Source organism: Nicotiana tomentosiformis, chromosome 5 (assembly GCF_000390325.3).
Source record: "Nicotiana tomentosiformis chromosome 5, ASM39032v3, whole genome shotgun sequence".
Lineage (NCBI taxonomy): Eukaryota > Viridiplantae > Streptophyta > Magnoliopsida > Solanales > Solanaceae > Nicotiana > Nicotiana tomentosiformis.
In genome coordinates this window covers 104,160,725-104,181,993 of record NC_090816.1, presented here as the reverse complement: position 1 = coordinate 104,181,993, position 21,269 = coordinate 104,160,725, and the positions used below count along the sequence as shown (strand labels likewise).

The following is a 21,269-nucleotide window of genomic DNA, read 5'->3' as shown; positions in this document are numbered from 1 at the left end:
ACATGAGTATCTTGTATCCAAGCTGGGAGTGCTAATGTGTTTGCACCTACTAGCTTAAGGAGGAGTATTGAAGATGCAGTAACTTGAGAGATACGTGTCAATAGGATACAATTAGTGCCTAATTAAATATTAGATAGTTAGTTAAGTTGTTGTGTTAGTTGTTGACAGCTGTCAGTAGAAGTTAGAACACGTGTACATATGTATACTTTGTAACTCATCTTTAAAAATGAGAATCATTTTTTATTTGCTCACAACTTATTGTCTTCTGCTTCTTCTCTTGACTCAGCTCACATTTACAAGCTAGAGTTAGGGTTCTCAATTCGAGTGCAGCAGGGTGTTAATGGTTATTCTCGACACTTTGGTTAGAAGCTAGATTTATCTCATTATAACTTAGATATCAAGAGTGTCATAGAGATGCATTTCTGCTGCAACGGTTCCAATGAGAAAGCAAAATGAGAATACTACTTAATCTAGCGTTTGACTTTGGTGTATTAATAGTGTAAAGGGTACTTAATCCCATAATCTCGAAAAGTTTCATTATATGTTAATGTATGTCATAATCTAAAACCCATAAAATACTACTGACATTAGATTATCTAATGTTCTAATTTCCTTGTCAGAATCATTCAAAACCAAGTGAAATAATCAAACAGCTTAAGTAAGACTATGATTCCCAGAGCTAGAGTGTCGGAAGCGGGTTCGGCCGAACTCAGTAGATTTAATTCGAACCCTATATTTGTCTTAGAAAATCCATTAAATATATATAAATTATTAACTTAAAATGATTAGAATCCCGAACCCATAAGCTTGAAATCCTATCTCCACCTCTAATTCCCAGCAAATAGGTTCGTATCATCTTTTTTGAGGAAAAATCATTCTGAGTCATGGGGTGTTTCTGCGAGTTTTCAGGAAAACACTATCGGCGAATGGAAATGAATTTAACAAAAAAGTATATTAGAAATGGCAAATTAGTCAGATCACTAATTCATTATATCCATTGTGCTCCATTCAAGTTGCATCAAGAGGATTCATTTTAGTTTAGAGTATTTAAGTTGGTTGCTAAGTACCATAATTCTCTTCCTTTATTTGAGCATGATCGGCTAAGCTTCAGGAAAACACTATCGGTGTATGTTTGTTTATGTTTTAACGTCACCCAATATGAAGTTTTCATGAATTGACGGTGTATATAATCCCACCCCAGCCTCGAAATGCTCCGTTCCTGATTCAGGACGTCTGTCATTCACACTCAGGTTCTAAGTCATACATATATTTGTCACAATTCATGCATATTTCTTCTCAGTAGAATAAACACGCGGAATAATACCGAAGAATTCAAACTCGTGAAATAAGTTAAATAAATTGACAGTAACAACAAGTGACGTTTCAATAAATGAAGATATACAATCAAACAGCTACTGCAGCTTTATCAACGTCAAGTTTCTGAGCAGTATCTGTCGCGACTGTGGTTTTAACCTCTGATGCATCCTCATAAGCAGCTGCATGAACACCGAGTGCAGCTCGACCAGATGGATCTAGATTCTTGGACCAAGCTGCGTCCCATTCTACTGCTTTTGCAGTGCTGCATGCCACACTTGGACCACCTGGAACTGTTTCCCTCGCAGCATTCTGCTCCAAATAATAGTTAACAATGTGATTAACTTTATCAACAAATACGAAGATAGAAGCGATCTTGTTAACAGAAAAAGGAAGAAAAAGAAAACATTGTTTGGGATAAAATATCATAAACTGAACATGAATAACAAGGAAAATAAGACTATGTAAGACCCACCTTGGGGAAATATCGCTCAAAAATAGTTCTATAGTAGTATCCTTCCTTTGTCGTGGGTGTGTTATGCGGGTAAATGAAACTTGCATTCGCTAACATAGAATCAGAAACCTGGACCAAGTATATGAGATGTGTTCAACAAAACCACAAAAGGAAGGGATAAAGAGTGGAAGAGGAGGGAAGAGAAAACAACTAAAGAGCTCACCAGACTGCTTGCGTGATCCTTCAAGCCATCAATCCAACTGTAGCCAACTCCATCACTGAACTGTTCCTTCTGCCTATACAAGATATGCTAAAAACAGAAAGCAGATGAGGATCAACTACTTGATCATAATGTCTTTTCAAACATCATTTCATTATACACACACACACACATAATATATGTGGAAGGTGGGAGGAGTGTGTACATATAATACCCTTATATGTGACACATATAATACACATCTCATACATTTGTGCATAAGCGTACACAATGTATTGGGAGTCTACTGCCTTTTATGCAAATGAATAAACAAAGATTATGATTATTGGACCTGATACAAGAAAACAAACAAACCTTTGGCAGATAAGGATTCCGATCATCGTCAAAAGCATTGCGTAGAACCCACTTTTCTATTCTTCCGAGATCAGGTCTGATCTGCAATGTTTCAAGACAGGTTCTTCAGCATACTATAGTCACCGCAAAGAGATGCATTAATTTGTAATTAGGATTATACTTGTTGTACAGATGAGATCAGCACATCAGCAACATTTTAATGAGGTTATGGGTATGAAGCCATTTTCTATCCCATATATCAGACCCATTTAACTAACACTGACTTGTAATATGGAGGTAAAATACTTGAATGTAACTTCCATTGTTTTATTAGGCAGATATTCTCTAGACCTAACATAGGTCGCAGCAAGTTTGAGTCTAGAAATAGCGTGCAGAACCTCAAAGGGGCCAAACAGAATTAATCAAGATCCAAAAAAACTCTTCATCTATCCAGAGATAAACACATGAAAGTCGACACATCATGAATTCACGGTGGAACAACATTGAAGACTTTCTTAATTTTTTGAATAATGGTGGTTTCGAGTCAGCTCTAACTAGCTCATATACTAGTTAACTATGTCCACCAAGGCTTAAACAGATTAGAAGAGTTCACCTAGTGTTTTTTTTAACAATCAGATTTGAACCCTGGTCTCCCATGACATGGAAGACTATTTTTTCTGCATAACTTGCAGCTATTCTTTTGTTACCCCCTTCTTCCTTGAAGGAAGAAAAGAATCTCTCTTTTCAATTCTTTTCTGTTCTTTTTTTTGGGGGGGGTGGGGGGTGGAGAAATGAGACGGAAGCACTGTAGGTTACCATTTTCCACTCTGGATCAATGTTCATTGCAACATTGATAAATTCTTTATCCAAGAAAGGTACACGAGCTTCAACACCCCAAGCTGAAGTAGATTTGTTGGCCCTCAAGCAATCATAAAGATGAAGTGCTTTAATCTGGATTAACATCAAAGCGTCCATCAGAGCTAGAAATAGTTCAAAGAAGTATTCTAGTAAAAATACAGTTACTTCCAATAATCCTGAATGACTGAAGAAATGACAATGAGATCCACCTTTCTACAAGTTTCTTGGTGAAACTCCTCTTTGTTGGGTGCCTTGTGGAAATATAAATAACCGCCAAAAATTTCATCAGAACCTTCACCAGATAGAACCATTTTCACACCCAAAGACTTTATCTTCCGAGACATGAGAAACATTGGTGTACTGGCTCTGATAGTGGTCACATCATATGTTTCAACATGATAAATGACTTCATCTAGTGCATCAATTCCTTCCTGATGTAGCAATAGAAAGAAGTAGATAGCCAATTTGACTTAAGCGGTTATACTCCTATAAGGAAAATCAGCTTAGGATGGGCAGCCCGGTGCACTAAGCTCCCGCTATGTGCGGGGTCGGGGAAGGGCCGGACCACAAGGGTCTATTGTACGCAACCTTACGCTGCATTTCTGCAAAAGGTTGTTTCCACAGCTCGAACCCGTGACCTCCTGGTGACCATGGCAGGATGTCTTTGTGGAAAGTTACCTGCACTGTAAAGTGAAACTCATGGTGACGGGTTCCAAGGTAGTCTGCCACCTCTCTGGCAGCTTTCAGATCAGGAGAACCCTAATGTCAAACAAAAGACAACCTTAATTACAATGACAAAAGCAAAAGAAAACAAAACACTACAAGTATATAAAATGGATAAATCACTCATCTCCGAACTGCTCAATCACACCAAGTGGCTTTCAACAAATCTCTAACTTTATTTCTGTCATTTTGGACAATAACATACCTACTGCATAAAGAACACTAAACACTTTTAAGTGCACTAAGGTCTGTCAAAATTGGCATCGATAAGAGGTGTTGGAATAGTTTAGCACAAGAAATATTAGTGGAGCTATTACAGATTTCGAAAGGATGTAGGTTTAAATTTATTTAAGTGTCACATTATATCACAACAATACCTGCTTTTTAGAAAATTTTATTTAGAGCAATGACTGTGATCAGTTCTGATCATTTTGTAAAGCTATACACTTGAAAATTTCAAATTCCCGCATGAATACAAGCTAGTAGCACTTTTTCAGGAGGATGTGATAACAGAAATAAACAAGTCAATATTACCAAACCTTGCAACTGGAGTTACATTGCCTGTCTCAGAGAGTAAGACAAAAAGACAGGCATATAATTGTAACAAGAGAAGGAAAATCTACAATCAAGAGAAGGAAAGCCAGGATGGACCAAATTCATATCAGAATTAATCACAATGTCAAAAGGAAATTTTCGATTCAGAACTGTAAGATCATTTCCCAAAAAGGCATTCGGTATCTTTAATAAAGAGAAATTCCATTTCCTTTTTACTATTTTCAGAAAATCCCTATATATGGAAAAGAAACAGCAATAATGGTCTAGAACTTCCATGTAAATTGGGATGATACAGCTAGCAATTCCCAAATCAGAGCAACTTTACAAAAAGGAGCATCACCACCTTCAAGCCTACGCAAAAGGTATGCAACTGTGATCCCCATTGTCGCGCAGCTTCAGTATCAGCCAAATAGCGGTTGGCCACTGCAGCAACAAGTGAAGAATCTAGTCCGCCTGAGAGAAGCACACCAAATGGTACATCCGTCATAAGTCGCTTGACTACAGCCTGCATAAAGTAAAGGTTGGGAATAAAATTAGCATTTAATGCATCAAATCAGTAGTAATACACGGATAGTAGAGAGAGGTACATGAAAGATGAAAATTGCAGGACAAACTATTGCATATTTCACATACTGTAGTATAATTTGCATGTGAAGGTAAAAAAGAATTGATAAAGATTGAGATAAAATATCATTTAAAGTCTATAGTCAACATCTATCACAAAGTATTTTTAACATTTTATCATTTTCTTTTGATAAGGAAGGTTTATTTATAGGCAAGAGTATTACAAAGGAGAGGACAATCAAAATAAGCACTATACATCAAGGAAATTCAGCTCCCAGTCAGTCAAGGGGATATGTGTCCTCAAAGAATCCAAAGGCTTTTGATGAAGTTTAAAATATAACAAAGTGGCACCTAAATATTATATACAACTCAGAAACAAGCGACTTCCAAAATAGAATGACCTTCTCAAAAGCTTTCCGTAAGACAAGGTGATCATATGGAGTAGAAGGAATGGTTTCTGAGTACCATGGTGGGTTGTACCATCTTCTGAGTCCTCCTGCACACATAATATACTTGAGACATAGCATGAATAGTTCTTGAAAGCAAACACTTGAAAGGATGACTTTGGTAATGATGGCGACTTAAATAGTCCCTCCATGCCAAAGACCGAGGTTCACTTTTTGTCCATTCAAAAGAATTTACCTTTCGCCTCAAATGATGAGCTTCCCCATCCCAAACTCCAAGGACATAAGCAAATATAAAAAAAATACTCGTATAATTTTATATGAGGGTATTGAACACACAGAGTTTAAGATGCTAACAGGAGTTGTTTAAGGAAGAAAATATTAAAGTAGTGGAAATAGTTAGTTTAATACATCAAAAAGTTTAGTGTACGGAGATCAAAAAATGTAGTCAAACTTTTAAAACGTTCCAAAATGAAAAAGAAGTCATATAAGAGATGAATTGGTGTTCTATTTACGGGCTCCCTCTAGATTAACAAAAACTCAATAGAGCTCCTCTCCTGTAATGTTTCATTATGCTGATCTTCCTTTATCTAGGACAAATAGAACCTCTGTTTAAGGTCGACATGTTCTACGTTGCTAAATCAAGTTTAAACATTGTAAATGCATTAAAAAAATGGTGTTATATTGCAGTCTCACAATTTTTTTATTTGTAGAGGGATTAGAAAGTAATATAAAATCTGCTCAGCCAGTACATCAGTACAAAGTCAGAGGATTTATGTTAACCGACATTATCAAAAGTACATCACTCTAGCATCCCAACTATCCTAAAAGATTCATGAAGCTCCACTGATTATCCTAAAAGATTTTGTTGCAAATTTGTAATAATTACATGTAATTACTCCTTTGGTTGATCAAGAGATAATAATTATACCATCAATAAGGGTTCAAGACTGTTTCCAACAGGGTCCTAAAGTAAATCTGAAATAAATAGGAAAAGTACGCTGATCATAAATGAAGCGCAAGCTCAGAAATGAGCTTCGTATGGGCATACCATTTTTGCTTGAATAAATATGACCGGGAAGGAAACTAACAAATCGTTCACAGTCATCACTTAAGGCTTTCATCTCTGAAGAAAACCATACAGACCCTGCATAAAAAGTAATATTTATTATTGCTTGCATACGCATAGCCAAAGTTGTTTAAATATGCACTTGTGCAGTCAATATTACATGATCGAATAGAAGCTTCTGTTATTTTCTCTTATATGCAGAAAGAGCTGAAAGCAAATTGTGGAAAGATAAAAATTATAGACACTTACAATAAAGCAGAATACATCAGCAGTTGCTTAGACTGACTACTAAAACAACTCATCAAAGCAAAGCAAAGCAAACATGTCTGTCCACTTCAATGTGCAAGGATCCAAAGGTCAAGGAGCAGGATTCTACCTTAAGCTTCTCCCTTTTTCCTTTAAATTGAAATATGTAACACTAAAAACACAAAAATAATTCTACCCAAGGCAAAAAGGAGGAGTTCAGGATCAGTCAGGCTTTGTTGCAATCAGCATGAATACAAAGTGTGGTCCAATATACATGGGTTAAGCACACCAGAAAGATGGACAGAACTTGGAAGGACCAGTGTTTAGAAAAGCGATCGCTTCGCGCTTAAAGCGCGAAGCGACGCGACGCGACTCAGTGTCGCTTCTAGCTGCCTGAGGCGACTCGACCGAGGGAAGCGCACGCTTCAACGGAGGAAGCGACGAAGCGATCGCTTTTGTTAAAAAAGCGCAGAGGGCCCTTTTTTTAAAAAAAAAAACTTTGGGTCTGTTTTTCTATTATACAAAACAGACCCTAAATTGACAAAAAATGGCCATTTCTTCTTCTCTCTTCTTCGATCGAGGTCGACCAAAGCCTAGGGTTCAACTTCATTGACATTGCTGACCAGTCCAGGTAATTTTCTTCTTCTCTTTTTTTTCTTTCTTCTTTCTTTCTTCTTCTTGGTCCCGTCAGATTCTGCTTTTTTTTCTTTCTTTTTCCTTCTTTCTTCCTTCTTCTTCTTCGTTTATCTCTGAGACTCTGACAGTCCAGTTTGCACTGTTCAGACTTCAGCGTCTTCTTCTTCCTTTTATCTCTAACCCATTTTGTTTTTTTCCCCCTTTTATTCTTCTTATTTGATTTTTTTAATGTATATTTCAGCATATAAAATTAATTATTATTTATATATGTTATATTTTTCAGTTTATTTGATTTTTTAATGTATATTTCAGTATATAATATTAATTATTATTTATATATGTTATATTTTCAGTTTATTTGATTAATTTTATATGTATTTCATTTTAGAAAATTAATTATTATATATATATGTTATATTTTAGTTTATTTGATTTTTTAATGTATATTTCAGTATATAAAGTTAATTATTATTTATATATGTTATATTTTTCAGTTTATTTGATTAATTTTATATGTATTTCACTTTAGAAAATTAATTATTATATATATATATATATGTTATATTTTAGTTTATTTGATTTTTTTAATGTATATTTCAGTATATAAAGTTAATTATTATTTATATATGTTATATTTTTCAGTTTATTTGATTAATTTTATATGTATTTCACTTTAGAAAATTAATTATTATATATATATATATATATATATATATGTTATATTTTAGTTTATTTGATTTTTTTAATGTATATTTCAGTATATAAAATTAATTATTATTTATATATGTTATATTTTTCAGTTTATTTGATTTTCTTAATGCATTTTTCAGTATATAAAATTAATTATTATATATATGTTATGTTTTCAGTTTATTTGATTAATTTTATATGTATTTCATTTTAGAAAATTATATATGTTATATTTTAGTTTATTTGATTTTTTTAATGTGTATTTCGGTTTATAAAATTAATTATTATATATATTATATGTATTTTCAGTTTATTTGATTATGTATTTTCTTATATCTTAATAGGGATTTCAAAATGTCTCAAAGATCGAAAGATAAAGACCCGGCTTGGCGATATGGCGATAGAGTTAATGAGAAGAATACAAATATTGTATGCAAGTTTTGTAACAAGATTACAACGGGTGGAATTTATCGCTTTAAATTCCATCTTATTGGTGGCGATAGAAACGTCACAAGTTGTCCGAAATGTCCACCGGAGGTGAGGGATGAAATAAAGAATTTTGTTGAGAAGAAGAAGGAGCAAAAAAATCAAATGAGTCATCAACCATTGGTGACCAATCTTGATGATGATGGTGATGATGATATTGAAGAATTGTCACTTCCAACAAAACGGGGAAGAGATGCAATCTCTTCAAGCCATGGATCGACGGGTACGAGTAGGACTAAAGGTCCTATAGATTGCTATTTCCCAAAGAAGCCGGAAGGAAAGAGCGGTGGAAAAGATGTACAAAAAATTGCTAAGGACATTTTGAGGGATCGTGCAGTTAGAGCTTTTGCACGATGGGTCTATGATGCTGGGCTCCCCTTCAATTGTGTCAACTATACTGACACTTTTGGAGACTTTATTGAGGCCGTTGGTCAATACGGACCTGGAATGAAGCCTCCCACTTATCATGAAATCAGAGGTCCTTATCTAAATAAGGAAGTGGAGGAGACTAATAAAATTGTGGAGGAACATAAAGTTGCGTGGAACAAGTATGGCTGCTCCATTATGATGGATAAGTGGACGGCAAGAACTGGGAAAATGATTATTAACGTGTTGGTGAATTCTCCCAAGGGAAGTTTGTTTCTTGAGTCCATTGATGCTAGCGACTCATCCACTGACCACATCAAAATGTTCACCTTGTTTCAGAACACCATTGAAAAGATTGGCCCAAGCAAAGTTGTTCAAGTGGTCACTGATAATGCGAGTGAAAATGTGAAAGCGGGTGGCATGGTGGAAGGAGCGTACAAGAATGTCTATTGGACTCCATGTGCGGCTCATTGTATCAACTTAATCTTAGGGGACATTTTCAAGGAAAAACCCTTCTCTACAGTTTTTGGCCAGGGCGTTAGGGTACATTCTTATATTTCTCAGCGGCCCTTGTTATTGAATATGATGAGAAGATTCACCGGACAAAAAAATTTGGTGAAGCCGGGCAAGACAAGGTTCGCCACTGCTTTCTTGACTTTACATAGTATCCACTTGCAAAAATCCAATTTGAGAAAGTTGTTCACTTCAGAGGAATGGAGCAAGAGTAAATTTGCAAAGGAAAGTGCAGGGAAAGATGTTGCACGCATTATTCTTTCTTATTCTTTTTGGAATAATGTCCTTCATGCTCTTAAAATTGGTGGCCCTTTGGTTAAAGTACTCCGTTTGGTGGATGGGGAGCAAAAACCACCAATGGGCTACCTCTATGAAGCTATGGATAGGGCCAAGGAGGCTATTCAAGCATCATTCACTGATGAGCAGAAATATGCAAAGGTCTTTCAGATCATTGATGCAAGATGGAGTGAGCAACTTCATAGACCTTTGCATGCAACTGGACTTATTCTGAACCCGTCACTCTTTTATGATCAGCATGAGAATAATTCATTGGCTAGAGAAGTGTGGACAGGATTCCATGAGGTTGTTATCAAGTTGACCCCAGATGAAGACATGCAAGAAAAGATAGTAGATCAGCTTGCTATTTACAAGGCAGCTGAGGGACTTTTTAAGCTCCGACTTGCTATTAAACAAAGAAAGACGAAATCGCCAGGTGACCAAGTGCTTCTATATTTTATAGCTCTAACTTTAATGTATTTTTTATACTTATTAACTCTTGAATTCTTGAATTTTTTTTTCACTTCTATAGTTGAGTGGTGGGACCAATATGGTGTAGAGACTCCGGATTTACAGACTTTCGCCATCAGAGTTCTAAGTTTAACTTGTAGCTCATCCGGATGTGAAAGGAACTGGAGCGTTTTTGAACACGTGAGAAATAAAAAGAATTATTTCGTGTTTTGAGATAAAGTAAATTATATCTCAATTGTCCCAACTCCTACTAATTAGTTGACACATCTTGTTTGCAGATTCATACAAAGAAGAGGAATCGACTAACCTTGAAGCGCCTCCATAATCTAGTGTTCATAAAATACAATAGAGCATTGAGGCGTCGCTACAACCACCGCAATCTAATTGATCCAATTCTTTTGGACAATATTGATGAGGCTAATGAGTGGCTAACCGGAGTCCCCGAAAATTGTGAAGATGAAGAAGTATTTGAAGGCGATTCTAATTTCACTTGGGGTGATGTTGCGGTTGCTAGTGGAGTTGGGGAGAATCCTTATGGTTTAAGGGGGAATACTTCAAGTTCAAGCTCGATTAGGAAGGGAAAAAGTGTGGCTACTACAAGTCGATCCCTATCCCTAATTGATGAAGATGAAAGTGATCATGAAGAGGAAGAGGAGGGGGAGGAGGAAGATGACGAGCAATATGAAGATAATAGAGGAATTCAAGATTTTGACAATCTTGAAGAAGAACAAGAAGAGTAGAAGAATAAGAGGTTGATTCTAGTAATTTAGTAGCTTTGATTTTGACAATTTGAACTTTTTGATTATTTATAATTTTATATTGTGTCTTTGCAAGATTTACATTATGTTTTTTAAGAATTGCGCTTCACTTTAATAAAGTGTGCGCTTCGCTTTGCGCTTCGCTTTTGAAGCGAGGCGAGCCCTTGTCGCTTTTTTGCGCTTCTCGCTCTTAAAAAAAACTGGGAAGGACTAACACATTAAACTCGTAAAGAGTGAAGAGCAAGATCAATCAGAAAATGAAATGACATGTGAGCTTGATGTTCATTAACACTCTCACCACCGGAGAGTCACATAACCTCATCCATTAACAGCGAATACAAAAAAATTATCACAATATAAGAGTATCCCGGAAAAAAAAACTATCTTCGTTACAGCTACAGTGCAGGCACCCAAGAATGTGGCCAAGTGGTCAATGAAGTGGGATGAGAACCATGAGGTTAGTAGTCCAAAACTTCAAATGCCAGCAGACTCAAAACAATAGGTGATTTCTTCCCATGAGTTACCAGGTAATCTGTGTTGGTGGGAGATAGCAAGCACCCGGTGGAATTAGTCGAGATGTGTGCAAGCTAGCCTGGATACCACGGTTATAAAAAAACAACACTGCAGGATCTTCCTAGAGTTAAGAAAGCTTTAAAGAGCTAAGAACTTTGATATCTCCAGTTAGATAGTTAGGCTTGGACTTAGTTAAATATGTACACATATAAGAGTGAATGTTAGTGTGTCATGTCAGATAGATGTACCAAAAACTTTGTAAAGCATGCCTTTTAAAAGCATTCAGGCGTAAGACAGTTGCTTTCATGCATTTCATCAATTATTTTATTTGATTCTTACATATAAAAGCTTAAATGAGAAATAACTCTAGTTACTACATGTGCAATCATTCCCAACGTTTGGAAGAAGAAAATATCATCACTGTGCAATTTCCGACAACTATCAAATCTGTCCTAAGTTTGTTTGTCTTCCTAAGGTGTTGCACTTAAGCCATCACCAAACCTAGACACAAAAGCTTCGTGCCAACATACCCGAATAAACCACATCCCTGTCGGAGCGTTCCCTCACCCTAGTCGTGTTCCCAAATAAGAGGATAGTGTCTCTAATTACATATTCAATGGTGCAATTGGTAAACCTCTTTCCCATCCTCGACTCCATCCACTACCCATTATTTCCTCATAAATCAAAAATGAAATCAAAACCTTTGATTCCAACCCCTTTCTCCCTTTGTTTCCAAGTTCCTGACAGCAACCAAAGAAGTCCTCACCTTCCCAACACTATTATCCCTGTAGTCCTAGTCTATTCTTGTCAATAAGACATTTCTCTGTCATATCAATTATAAAATGCCTAGGAACTACGGGAAGCACTTGAGTACCTGGTGGTCTCCAATAGAAGCAACTCCCTTCATCAAAACTTGCTCCATATATACTGCCGCCTCCTTTGATACCTCTAACTCAATTGAAACAACCTCCTTTGATTGGTAGGTGACAGTTTGCCTGTCTTTATCAGCAAGAATTGAAATGTTTTTGAACTGAAAACTGATGTAGTGAGTTTATCAGGTGTCAACCGGATAAACTCTTTTGATCCATATTCTTCTTTAGTTCCACTTGTCTCACTGACACCAAAACCAGGGTTGGTCGGCAGTAGAATGTCCAGCCTCCTTTTCATTATCATAATTTTCTTGATTTATCTAGACTGACGAAGTTTTCTGTTGATCTCTCTTGAAAGTCAGAGCTTACTTGATTTGGCCAGACTCATTACAAGACTAGGTCATTTTTTATGTTTGAGGCTCTCTCCACAGGCTCGCTCTTCCTCCTCCGACCAAACTATCAACCACTTTCTTTAGGCTAGGTGTAGTTTGTTCAATTGTTTGGGCTTCTCCTTCACCTGTTTCTTTGTCAAGTCTTTATATAGCAACCTTTTGGGGGACCAAAACGAGGTCCGACATTTATTAAAGCATTTTGGACCAATTTAAAATTTGAACCAGATCTGCACTAGCCTTACCGTGCTAAATTTGGCAGATTATCTATTAGCACTTTAGCAGACATCTTCTAGATTTTGTTCCTGGTTCCTTCTCAGGCAATGATTGCTGACGACTTCACCTTACTTGTTTGAAATAATGAAAAATTCTACCATTGTAACCTTACTTTTGTTCACCTGACGATGGATGGAGATGCCCAGAAGTTGGGGCCAATTCAATTCCCATCTTTGACAAAAGCCATAGTGGAACTGTTCATTTCTAGCAAAACTTAGCGCAGCACCTTCCTTTGATCCTTCAATGTTCTTATCCCCTGACATATCTCTTTGGCCATGATCAATTTCAGGAAATCCTCCACCAGTATCCCAATTCAGGGAACTAGTCCAGGCACCCTGGACAGAAAAGAAAGCCTACAATACTCACCATTTTAAATCCTTTTCTTCCTTCTCAGCTTTAGACAACCAGTTCTGAATGCCCAAATATCAAGTAGTAGGTAGGACTTTTTTATCCATTGCAACGCTCCCTCAAGAATACAATATGTTTCCGACTCTAATGACAGTTGTAAAAGCAACAGTGTCTTCCATGCTCAACCCCAACCAGAAACTTCTACACGCTAGTTGCCAAGTCAAATATTGCACCTCCAGCCATTGAAATTAACATACGACTTCACAAAATTTTCTCCTCTGTTTTTTAAAATCAATTATTTTTTCTCTTCTCTGTTTCTCCTCCAGCCATAAAAAATGTTCCTCAACCATTGACATTTGCTGTCAAGTGATAAATCCAGCAAGGTTGCTGCCTCCTTATAGTACTTCAAAACAAACACGGATATGTTGCTTTCCATTTCTCCAAACAGTGTTCAGAGTTCCTTAGTCACACCTCACAATGTTGTATAGCTGGCCTTAGGTAATGTCCGGTTAACTCTACATGTGTTATTCGATGGAATGATAGATAACTGAAGATTAGGTTGAACTAGCTTAAGACAGATGTTCTTGGTACATTGTTGATCTACAGGCGCAAGAAAACATGTACTGTTCACTATTATACATCATTTGTTTGTAACAACAGCATGAAACCAGCATTATAGTAGGCAAAACAACAAAGATGCATCAGGCAAATAAAAAACAAGGAAACAACAAAGGAACTTCACATAACTCACAGGCTATTTATTAAAAGGGCAATATACCAAAAATTATGAAATGGAAAAATTACATACCATCAAGACCCCATCCCATATAAAGGGGCGTAATGCCAATTGCATCCCGAGCAGCAATGAAACTTTTATCACGGGTGTTAAGAAGCACAAAGGAGAACATTCCATCCAACATGTGAACGAAGTCTTCTCCAAAGTCTTCATACTGCGATAGGTAGATCGTGGAGTTCAAATACCATAAGAAAGAAATTATGACAAAAAATCTCATTCTCTTACTACAATCCACCTTTTTCTCTTTTGATGAGAAATTTGAGTCATGGTATTTTGAAATCATTCTGCGCACAGAAACTGAGAAGTCATGTATATTTATTTGAATATATTCTGAAAGTACTTACAAGATGTGCAATAACTTCACAGTCACTGCCAGTTCGAAACTGGTGGGACTTCAGCTTTTCCCGTAATTCTCTATGGTTATATATCTCCCCGTTAACCTAAAAGCAAAAGGAATAGGATATATCAATATATGGAAGAAGATCAGAGTAGTCCAATCAAGAAGGATCCTGAGAAAGTATGAATTAGTTTTAGCTATTTGACAGGGGAAGTTAATCTAAACAACAAAATGACAGAATTATATCTTCCGCAAGCTTTTTGCCTGCACATTTGATCTTCTGAATTTCAATCCAAACAATGTAATCATGCATATTATTCCTTTAACCTAAAACAACTTATAAGATTTGAAGTACAAGGGTGAAACCATCTAATTGGCTGTACTTTCAGACATCAATTCTTTAAAAACTAAAATATATATTCTGAAACTACATAAAATATACTATAAGTCACAGTCAAAGAAAAAAGGTATAAAAAAGATATTGAAAAATTGGTAGTCAAAAGAAATACTATTTGACACTCTAAATAGTAATAGCGTCATATCAAATTGGACAGTGGCAGTGCTTAAAAGTTGCTTTAACCACGTGTTATGTTACTGCTACACATCTCCTAGAGAAATTGAGCCCTAAATTCTGCTTCGATTTCAAGCATACAAAGGCTATTTGATCTTTTGTTAAAAGGTAATGAAGTCACCATTTGAAAAAGGGAAGGCCAGAGTCATCCTGGTCAACATAAAGCACAAGGAAAATACAGGAGAATACATTTGGGAAAGCAACCATTTTCAGGAAGTGAACAAAAACTTTTAGAAAAGGAGATGTCCTTCAAAAAGTTCAATCAGATGAATTGACATTATCATGAAAATGTGAGAAGCTCACACAATTTATTACTTTCTCTTCAGTCAAACTCACACAATTTATTACTTAATCGTCCACTTCAACAGACTTTGCAGAAGCACAAATGTTTTAGTGTTACACTACTTATTAATATATATGTGGCTGCAAGGAGAGATTTATTCGTTCTAGTGTGAATCTGTTTTGGGATATAGCAATGAGGGCATCTTATTAGGAAGGGAGATAGCAACTAGACCCAAGATTTCTGTCTGCTCTATGTCAAAAATAATATTTAGATGTCTAATACCATGTTAGATTATGTGGCTTCACCTCATATACAAAGATTAATTGCCAGCAGGAAGAAATTTGCTTACTCATGTTTTCTCAGCCTACTTTTTTCAGAAGACTCTAGGCCTTCCAAGCACTGTTAAAACACAACAAATTTTGAGATGATGAAAGACATAAAATACGCAGCAAAAAATCAGCCACCTTTCCAAAAGCATTCATCAGCTACACTAATAATTGAGGGAAAGCATGACTGTTATGGTGCAACACTACCCTAAAGCTTACATTTTCTTCCAATAATTCTCTTATAACCACTTCAACAAGGAAAGAAGAAAAGGTCCTCCTCTAAATTCAGTCATCCATTGTTTAGATCTACTATTTCAATATTTTTGCTAATCCATATTTCCATTTACTCCATCGACTTTTCAAAAATATCAATTTAGGCACCCAAACAAGTTTGTGCTCTGTATCTAATACATTGTTGCCGATAAGTCGATTAAAGTACCGCCTAGCCCTTCACCTCAACATTTTAAAGGTCATAAAATGGAAAAACAATTTATTTTCGGCATTGCAAAATGTCAAAATATAAAACAAGTCAAGAAAGTGAAACTCATGGGAAGGGGATTTGATTAAGTTGCCTAAATAGTTGTACTGCTAGACGACCCAGAGATCTTTCAAATGAACTGAGAAAATATTGATAACAGTAGAGGAAATTCTCCGTATTCACCTAGTCAAGCGCCTAGTTACTTCACCGCACATGTTTCAAATATGTAAGAACTAAAAATTTCGAAATCACAAATTGTTTATTCCGATTTTCCTGTTAAGATTCACTCAAAGTAGAGGAAATTTATCCTACGAGAAAAGTTTGTGCTATAGAAGATCAAAACGCACAAATATTGTCCAAAGTCCATGTACTGGTAAAATACTTAACTATCTAAGAAATGATATAATAAATATTTCCCTACCGCGACAACAATGGTCTTGTCCTCATTGTAAAGTGGCTGATCTCCAGAAGTTGGGTCTACTATTGCCAACCGTTGATGAGCAAGATAACAGTCATCATGGCTATGCAATCCACTCCAGTCAGGTCCTCTGTGGCGTAATCTACACTTGCCAGACATCACATCAAAGACAAATCAGGAAAATTTCATGTCTGTAGCAACGTAGAATATGCTACTGTAGTAAAGCTAATGCTTATCATACTTCAAAGCAAAGCCCATGGAATTTGGATTAACAGCCCAACCCAAGATCAACTAAAGAGGCAAGGATATGCACTTTATAAGATGAGAATTAAGAGTTGAAAAATGTGATACGAAAGATCAGGGTTAACACCATGGGTAAGAAGCATGCCCCAACAAGCAGAAGATAATGGTCAGCATTTGTTAAAAGGGGATGAACACGTGTCGGTAAGTTGAAAAGCAAGCCACGTAGAGGCCAAATGGTGATTGCTGGGAAATTTTCCCTTTACAGTTTACATAACCAATTTCTAAGAATTTCTTAAGGAAAGGAAATTGTGGTTCTCAGGAAGTAAAAGTTGTCCAGAGGTAAAGAACTAAACATGTGGCATCAACTGGGTTCATGACAGATCAAACGAGATGACAGCAACTGATTTTTGAGAGGGTAGCACAAGAAAAGGGGCACACGCTTTTTAAATGAGGAAAATCAAATTGAGAAGATGGGGAACTGAGGATGACGAAACAGAAGCAACAAAGAATAGTGGTTCACAAAAAAAAAAATAGAGATTGGACAGAGAACAATGCATTACTACTGGGGAAAACAATGGTCAACGTATCAGAATACTTGAAAGGCAGTAATAAGCAGATAATTTCAGACTCGGAAAAGCAGAAACTAAAGGCTTTTTGGGAGGTATTTTGTGGGGTCAGATGAAAAGAAGGCAAGAGAATTGAGAACACAATTTGATAATGCGTGCAAGAAGACAGTGAACTAAGTGAGAGGAAAATCAACCAAGTAGAGGGACAGGAATAAGCAAGAACGCTTATCAGACACGCTGGAAATGTGATGTCTATATGCAAAGGAAGCAGCTTTCGGGAATGCTGGAAATGCAATTTCTATAGTGCAAAAGAAGTAAAACAGAGAGAACAAGCAGAAAATTTGAATTGACTTCTAGTTAGTCTACACCTTGAGTTTGTGCACATACTGACACCTTTTAAGTGTTCTTTTAATATAACTTCTTATCAAACAAATGCAAATTGTTGAATTGTTGACCGCCTCATCTAAAAGCTTAAGCTGTTAGAGAGGGACAATTATATTTGTTTAATTATGTCAAGACGTCCCCTAACATGCAAGCCAAGCACGTGGAAATTTTTTATGAAGGGTGACATGAGATTTGAACTAGGAAAAATTGTCTGCTATATTATCATGATAAATTTTGTGATTATCTCCTCTTAAAGCTAAAGATATTAGAAAGAACACGCTTTTATATACTTAATTATGCTTTCAACACATTTCACAATTTGGAAATAGTTGGAAAAACCTCATTAGCTAAGTAATTACATCTTACATAATAATAAAAATAATAATAATAATAATAATAATAACAACAATAATAATAATGCATGCTTACTACTATAAGTTCTCAAGGCCCTATTCTTTAAAATATATACTTCTCTTCACTCCTCCCCTCTGCCCCCCCCCCCCCGAGTTCTACAGCTACAAAGGCTTGTTTCGTTGGTGTTACAGCTTATCATCAGAACAGTCCTACCCACTCTGAAGCCCTTCCAAAAGAAATTCTTTACGGAGCCAAAGAATAAAGCCCTAAGAAGCAACCTACTTTGTCGAGATTCATAGCTATCATACTATTAGCTCAGCTTAGCAGCTTAACCAACTCTATATGAATGCACATAATGAATGAAACAATGTTTTTTTATGAGAAATGACTGAAGCAATTATCTTGCTAGACCTGCCCCCTCCTAGTTCTACTTCTTTCAAGTGTGAAGTTTCCCAGAAGATGCTTAATCGCAGACACTAAAGCAGACTTAGGCCTTGTATAGAAAGTCATTCTGTATGGAAAAAGAGAAGTTCTTTAGAGGAAAAAAATGTTCCGTTCTCCCTTTACTAATTGACCTGTAAACGCTTCTCAATTATTGGAAATTTTCAGAAAAACAGGAAGAGCTAACTAGTTAATTATATCACTATATTGTAGGTTGGTTTTTCAATTCTTGAGAAACAACACTAGAAAACAAAAGGAAGACATTTGGTATATTATGCCCAAAGCAGACTAGATTTTCCTCCACCGATTAACTGAGATGAAAGTGCTTCAAAGCTGAGTCTAGTGTGAAAAGGATGGTATTATCATCCTGACATCACCTAAGAGCAGCATATCATGCCTTAAAGCTTAAACAACACATACCACCAATTTCACAGTGACATACTCTCCTTTGAGATAAAGCTATTTTTTAGCCAGGTTTTACCAGCGAATTGAACGGGGATTCAAGTTTCCAGAGATATTTCACTGTCATTCTGAATTTGATCTACTAGCAATCTGTTATTTAATGTAATTCAATAACCACTCTAGCAGTATTACTAATAGCCATCACTTCGTCTTTTAAAGCGCTGAAGCGATGCAAAGCGAAGGGTTAACCGCATATCATAAGAACCATAAAAATGCCAAATTTTCTCGAGGAAATCAAATGTCATATATTTGAGAGATTCAAAAAAGAAATCCATATAAAAACACTGATTATAAATTAACAAAAACAAATCGAAGACCACGAGAAAGCGAACAAGTCCACGAATAGCAAATCCAAAACACATGCATACCATTGTCACCCCAAAGAATAAGAATGCTGTAGAAAAATTGGAATGCAATTTTTTTTTAAAAAAATTCTACCTTCTAGAAAGTTCGATGATTCGGGAACGCTTGGCCTGAGAATTATCAATGCAACCGAAAACTGCTAGTATTCCACACATGGCTCTCTCTCTCTCTCTCTTCTGAAATGGAGAGAGATAACTGTTGTGACTGCGGTTAGAATGAAATGAAATGAAAGGGGAGGCTGCTGACTCAGAGCTTAATATATATATATATATATATACAGTAGCTTGAGCTTGAGTTAATCTGAGCCATTGATTCTCCGACCATTTTTGGAAAGATTCCAGTTTTTTATTTAATTTAATTATTACTCTTTTCCTTTCAACTTGTGAACCTATATCCTTTTTAGTCCGTACCAAAAAGAATGACATCTTTCCTTATTTGAAAACAATTTATTTTTATGCAATGATTTATAATCACACAAAATATATGTGATTCATTTTATACCACAAATTCAAAAATACTCTCTCTTTTCTTAAACTCGTGCCCAGTCAAATATTTCACCTCACTTGAAAGGGAGGGCATTATTAGGGTTTTAAAGCGCTGTTTAAGATTCGTGTTGGCGGGTCCCATGTAGGATCTGCGGCTCCAGACTTTATAAATGATCTGTTTGCTTTGCCATTTGCGATTTGTTTTTATAGCTAATATTGAAATATACAAAGAAGTACAGAACAAATAGCTTGAATCCCATAATCTATTTTTTTTTAAAAAAAATCGTGTTCAATTTCTTCACTCTAAATTTCTCTATTCCTCTCTATATGTGTATCATCTCTACTTATCTGAAATATTTGTACATCGAACTAATAATTGTTTTACCACATGTCAATGATGGTTGTGATATGAAAGATGTAATTGTCTTTATTTTCTTATTATTAGGGGCAAAAAAAATTAAGTTCTTGAAATTATGTCTATATTAAAATTTTACCAATACATTACGATTCTGTATTTCTATTTCACAAGTCTTGTTTGTTAGATAGTTATGATTTACATGTCAATTGTCATGCAACATTTGAACAGGTATACTACAACTAACTATCTATTTTAGTGCATCTTACGATCTCACACGGTATTTCCAATAACAAATTTTATGTTAGGGATTATTTTATGAAATATATTTTCCTATGTAACTTGCTTTACTTTTAAAATCGAGTTTTGATACTTATGCAGTTAAATTGTGATTTTTTAAAGCGAAATATTTATTTAAAATAAATATAAATTATTAATGGATCATTTTTCATAACCATCTCAACATTCGTTTGACGAGTTGTTACATTTGGTACATATTTAAAATTTTGCTATAACAATTAGAGTTATTTAACTAAAAAAATTGAATGAAATCAAAAAAAGTTATCTATAATCATTACTTTGATGAATACATAGTTCACATTTTTTTTAAGTGAATCTTACGAAATTTGATTCCTTATTTCGTTTTACGATATTTACTAGCCAAATTAGCTCTTATAGTCAGCGAAAAATTATGAGTATGTGAGAAACTACTTAAAAGAGGCCGAGCTAAAAATAGAAAAAGAAAAACAGAAGAAGATAAAAGGGATACATTAATTTGAAAATATTGGACTAAAATTTATGTCCAACGAATCATTGGATTTTGTCATAAGGGAGTAAATTTTTTTTTTTGGGACGTTCTATTGTCCCTTGGGTGACTTGTATGGTCGTATAATACACGAGACATGCCAATTGTTTATTGGTCCAGGGACAAATGAGAACACATTTGGTTTTTTCGAGAAATGAGTTCAACATTCAATGAGTCCACAACCTATCTTTTTGGACTCAAACAACCTAAATGAATGGAAAAAAAATATTGTAATCAAACTATATATAGCACCTTTTGAAAGGGCGTTATA

At 35.6% G+C, this 21,269-nt stretch overlaps 2 protein-coding genes across 3 annotated transcripts; one reads left to right on the top strand and one right to left on the bottom strand.

The window, feature by feature from the left end:
• Positions 1–1,318: 1,318 nt before the first annotated feature.
• On the bottom strand, positions 1,319–19,595 carry LOC104094528 (asparagine synthetase [glutamine-hydrolyzing] 2). 2 transcript variants are annotated; one of them, XM_070175185.1, is made up of 14 exons: positions 19,429–19,595; positions 16,544–16,682; positions 14,472–14,567; positions 14,140–14,281; positions 6,477–6,572; positions 5,423–5,517; positions 4,801–4,962; positions 3,858–3,938; positions 3,389–3,610; positions 3,138–3,272; positions 2,343–2,423; positions 1,992–2,078; positions 1,790–1,897; positions 1,319–1,658 (listed from the first exon to the last, which is right to left on the bottom strand). In XM_070175185.1, the coding sequence occupies exons 1-14, from the start codon at positions 19,506–19,508 to the stop codon at positions 1,563–1,565; spliced, it is 1,620 nt and encodes a 539-aa protein (XP_070031286.1). In that variant the 5' UTR covers positions 19,509–19,595; the 3' UTR covers positions 1,319–1,562. The 2 variants fall into 2 exon arrangements, with proteins under 2 accessions (XP_070031286.1, XP_070031284.1); XM_070175183.1 differs by having other exon boundaries at positions 1,319–1,626.
• LOC104109205 (uncharacterized) lies at positions 8,298–11,011 on the top strand. The gene is made up of 3 exons (XM_070175182.1): positions 8,298–10,143; positions 10,240–10,358; positions 10,457–11,011. Exons 1-3 carry the CDS (start codon positions 8,421–8,423, stop codon positions 10,916–10,918), a joined length of 2,304 nt encoding a protein of 767 aa, XP_070031283.1. The 5' UTR covers positions 8,298–8,420; the 3' UTR covers positions 10,919–11,011.
• Positions 19,596–21,269: the final 1,674 nt, after the last annotated feature.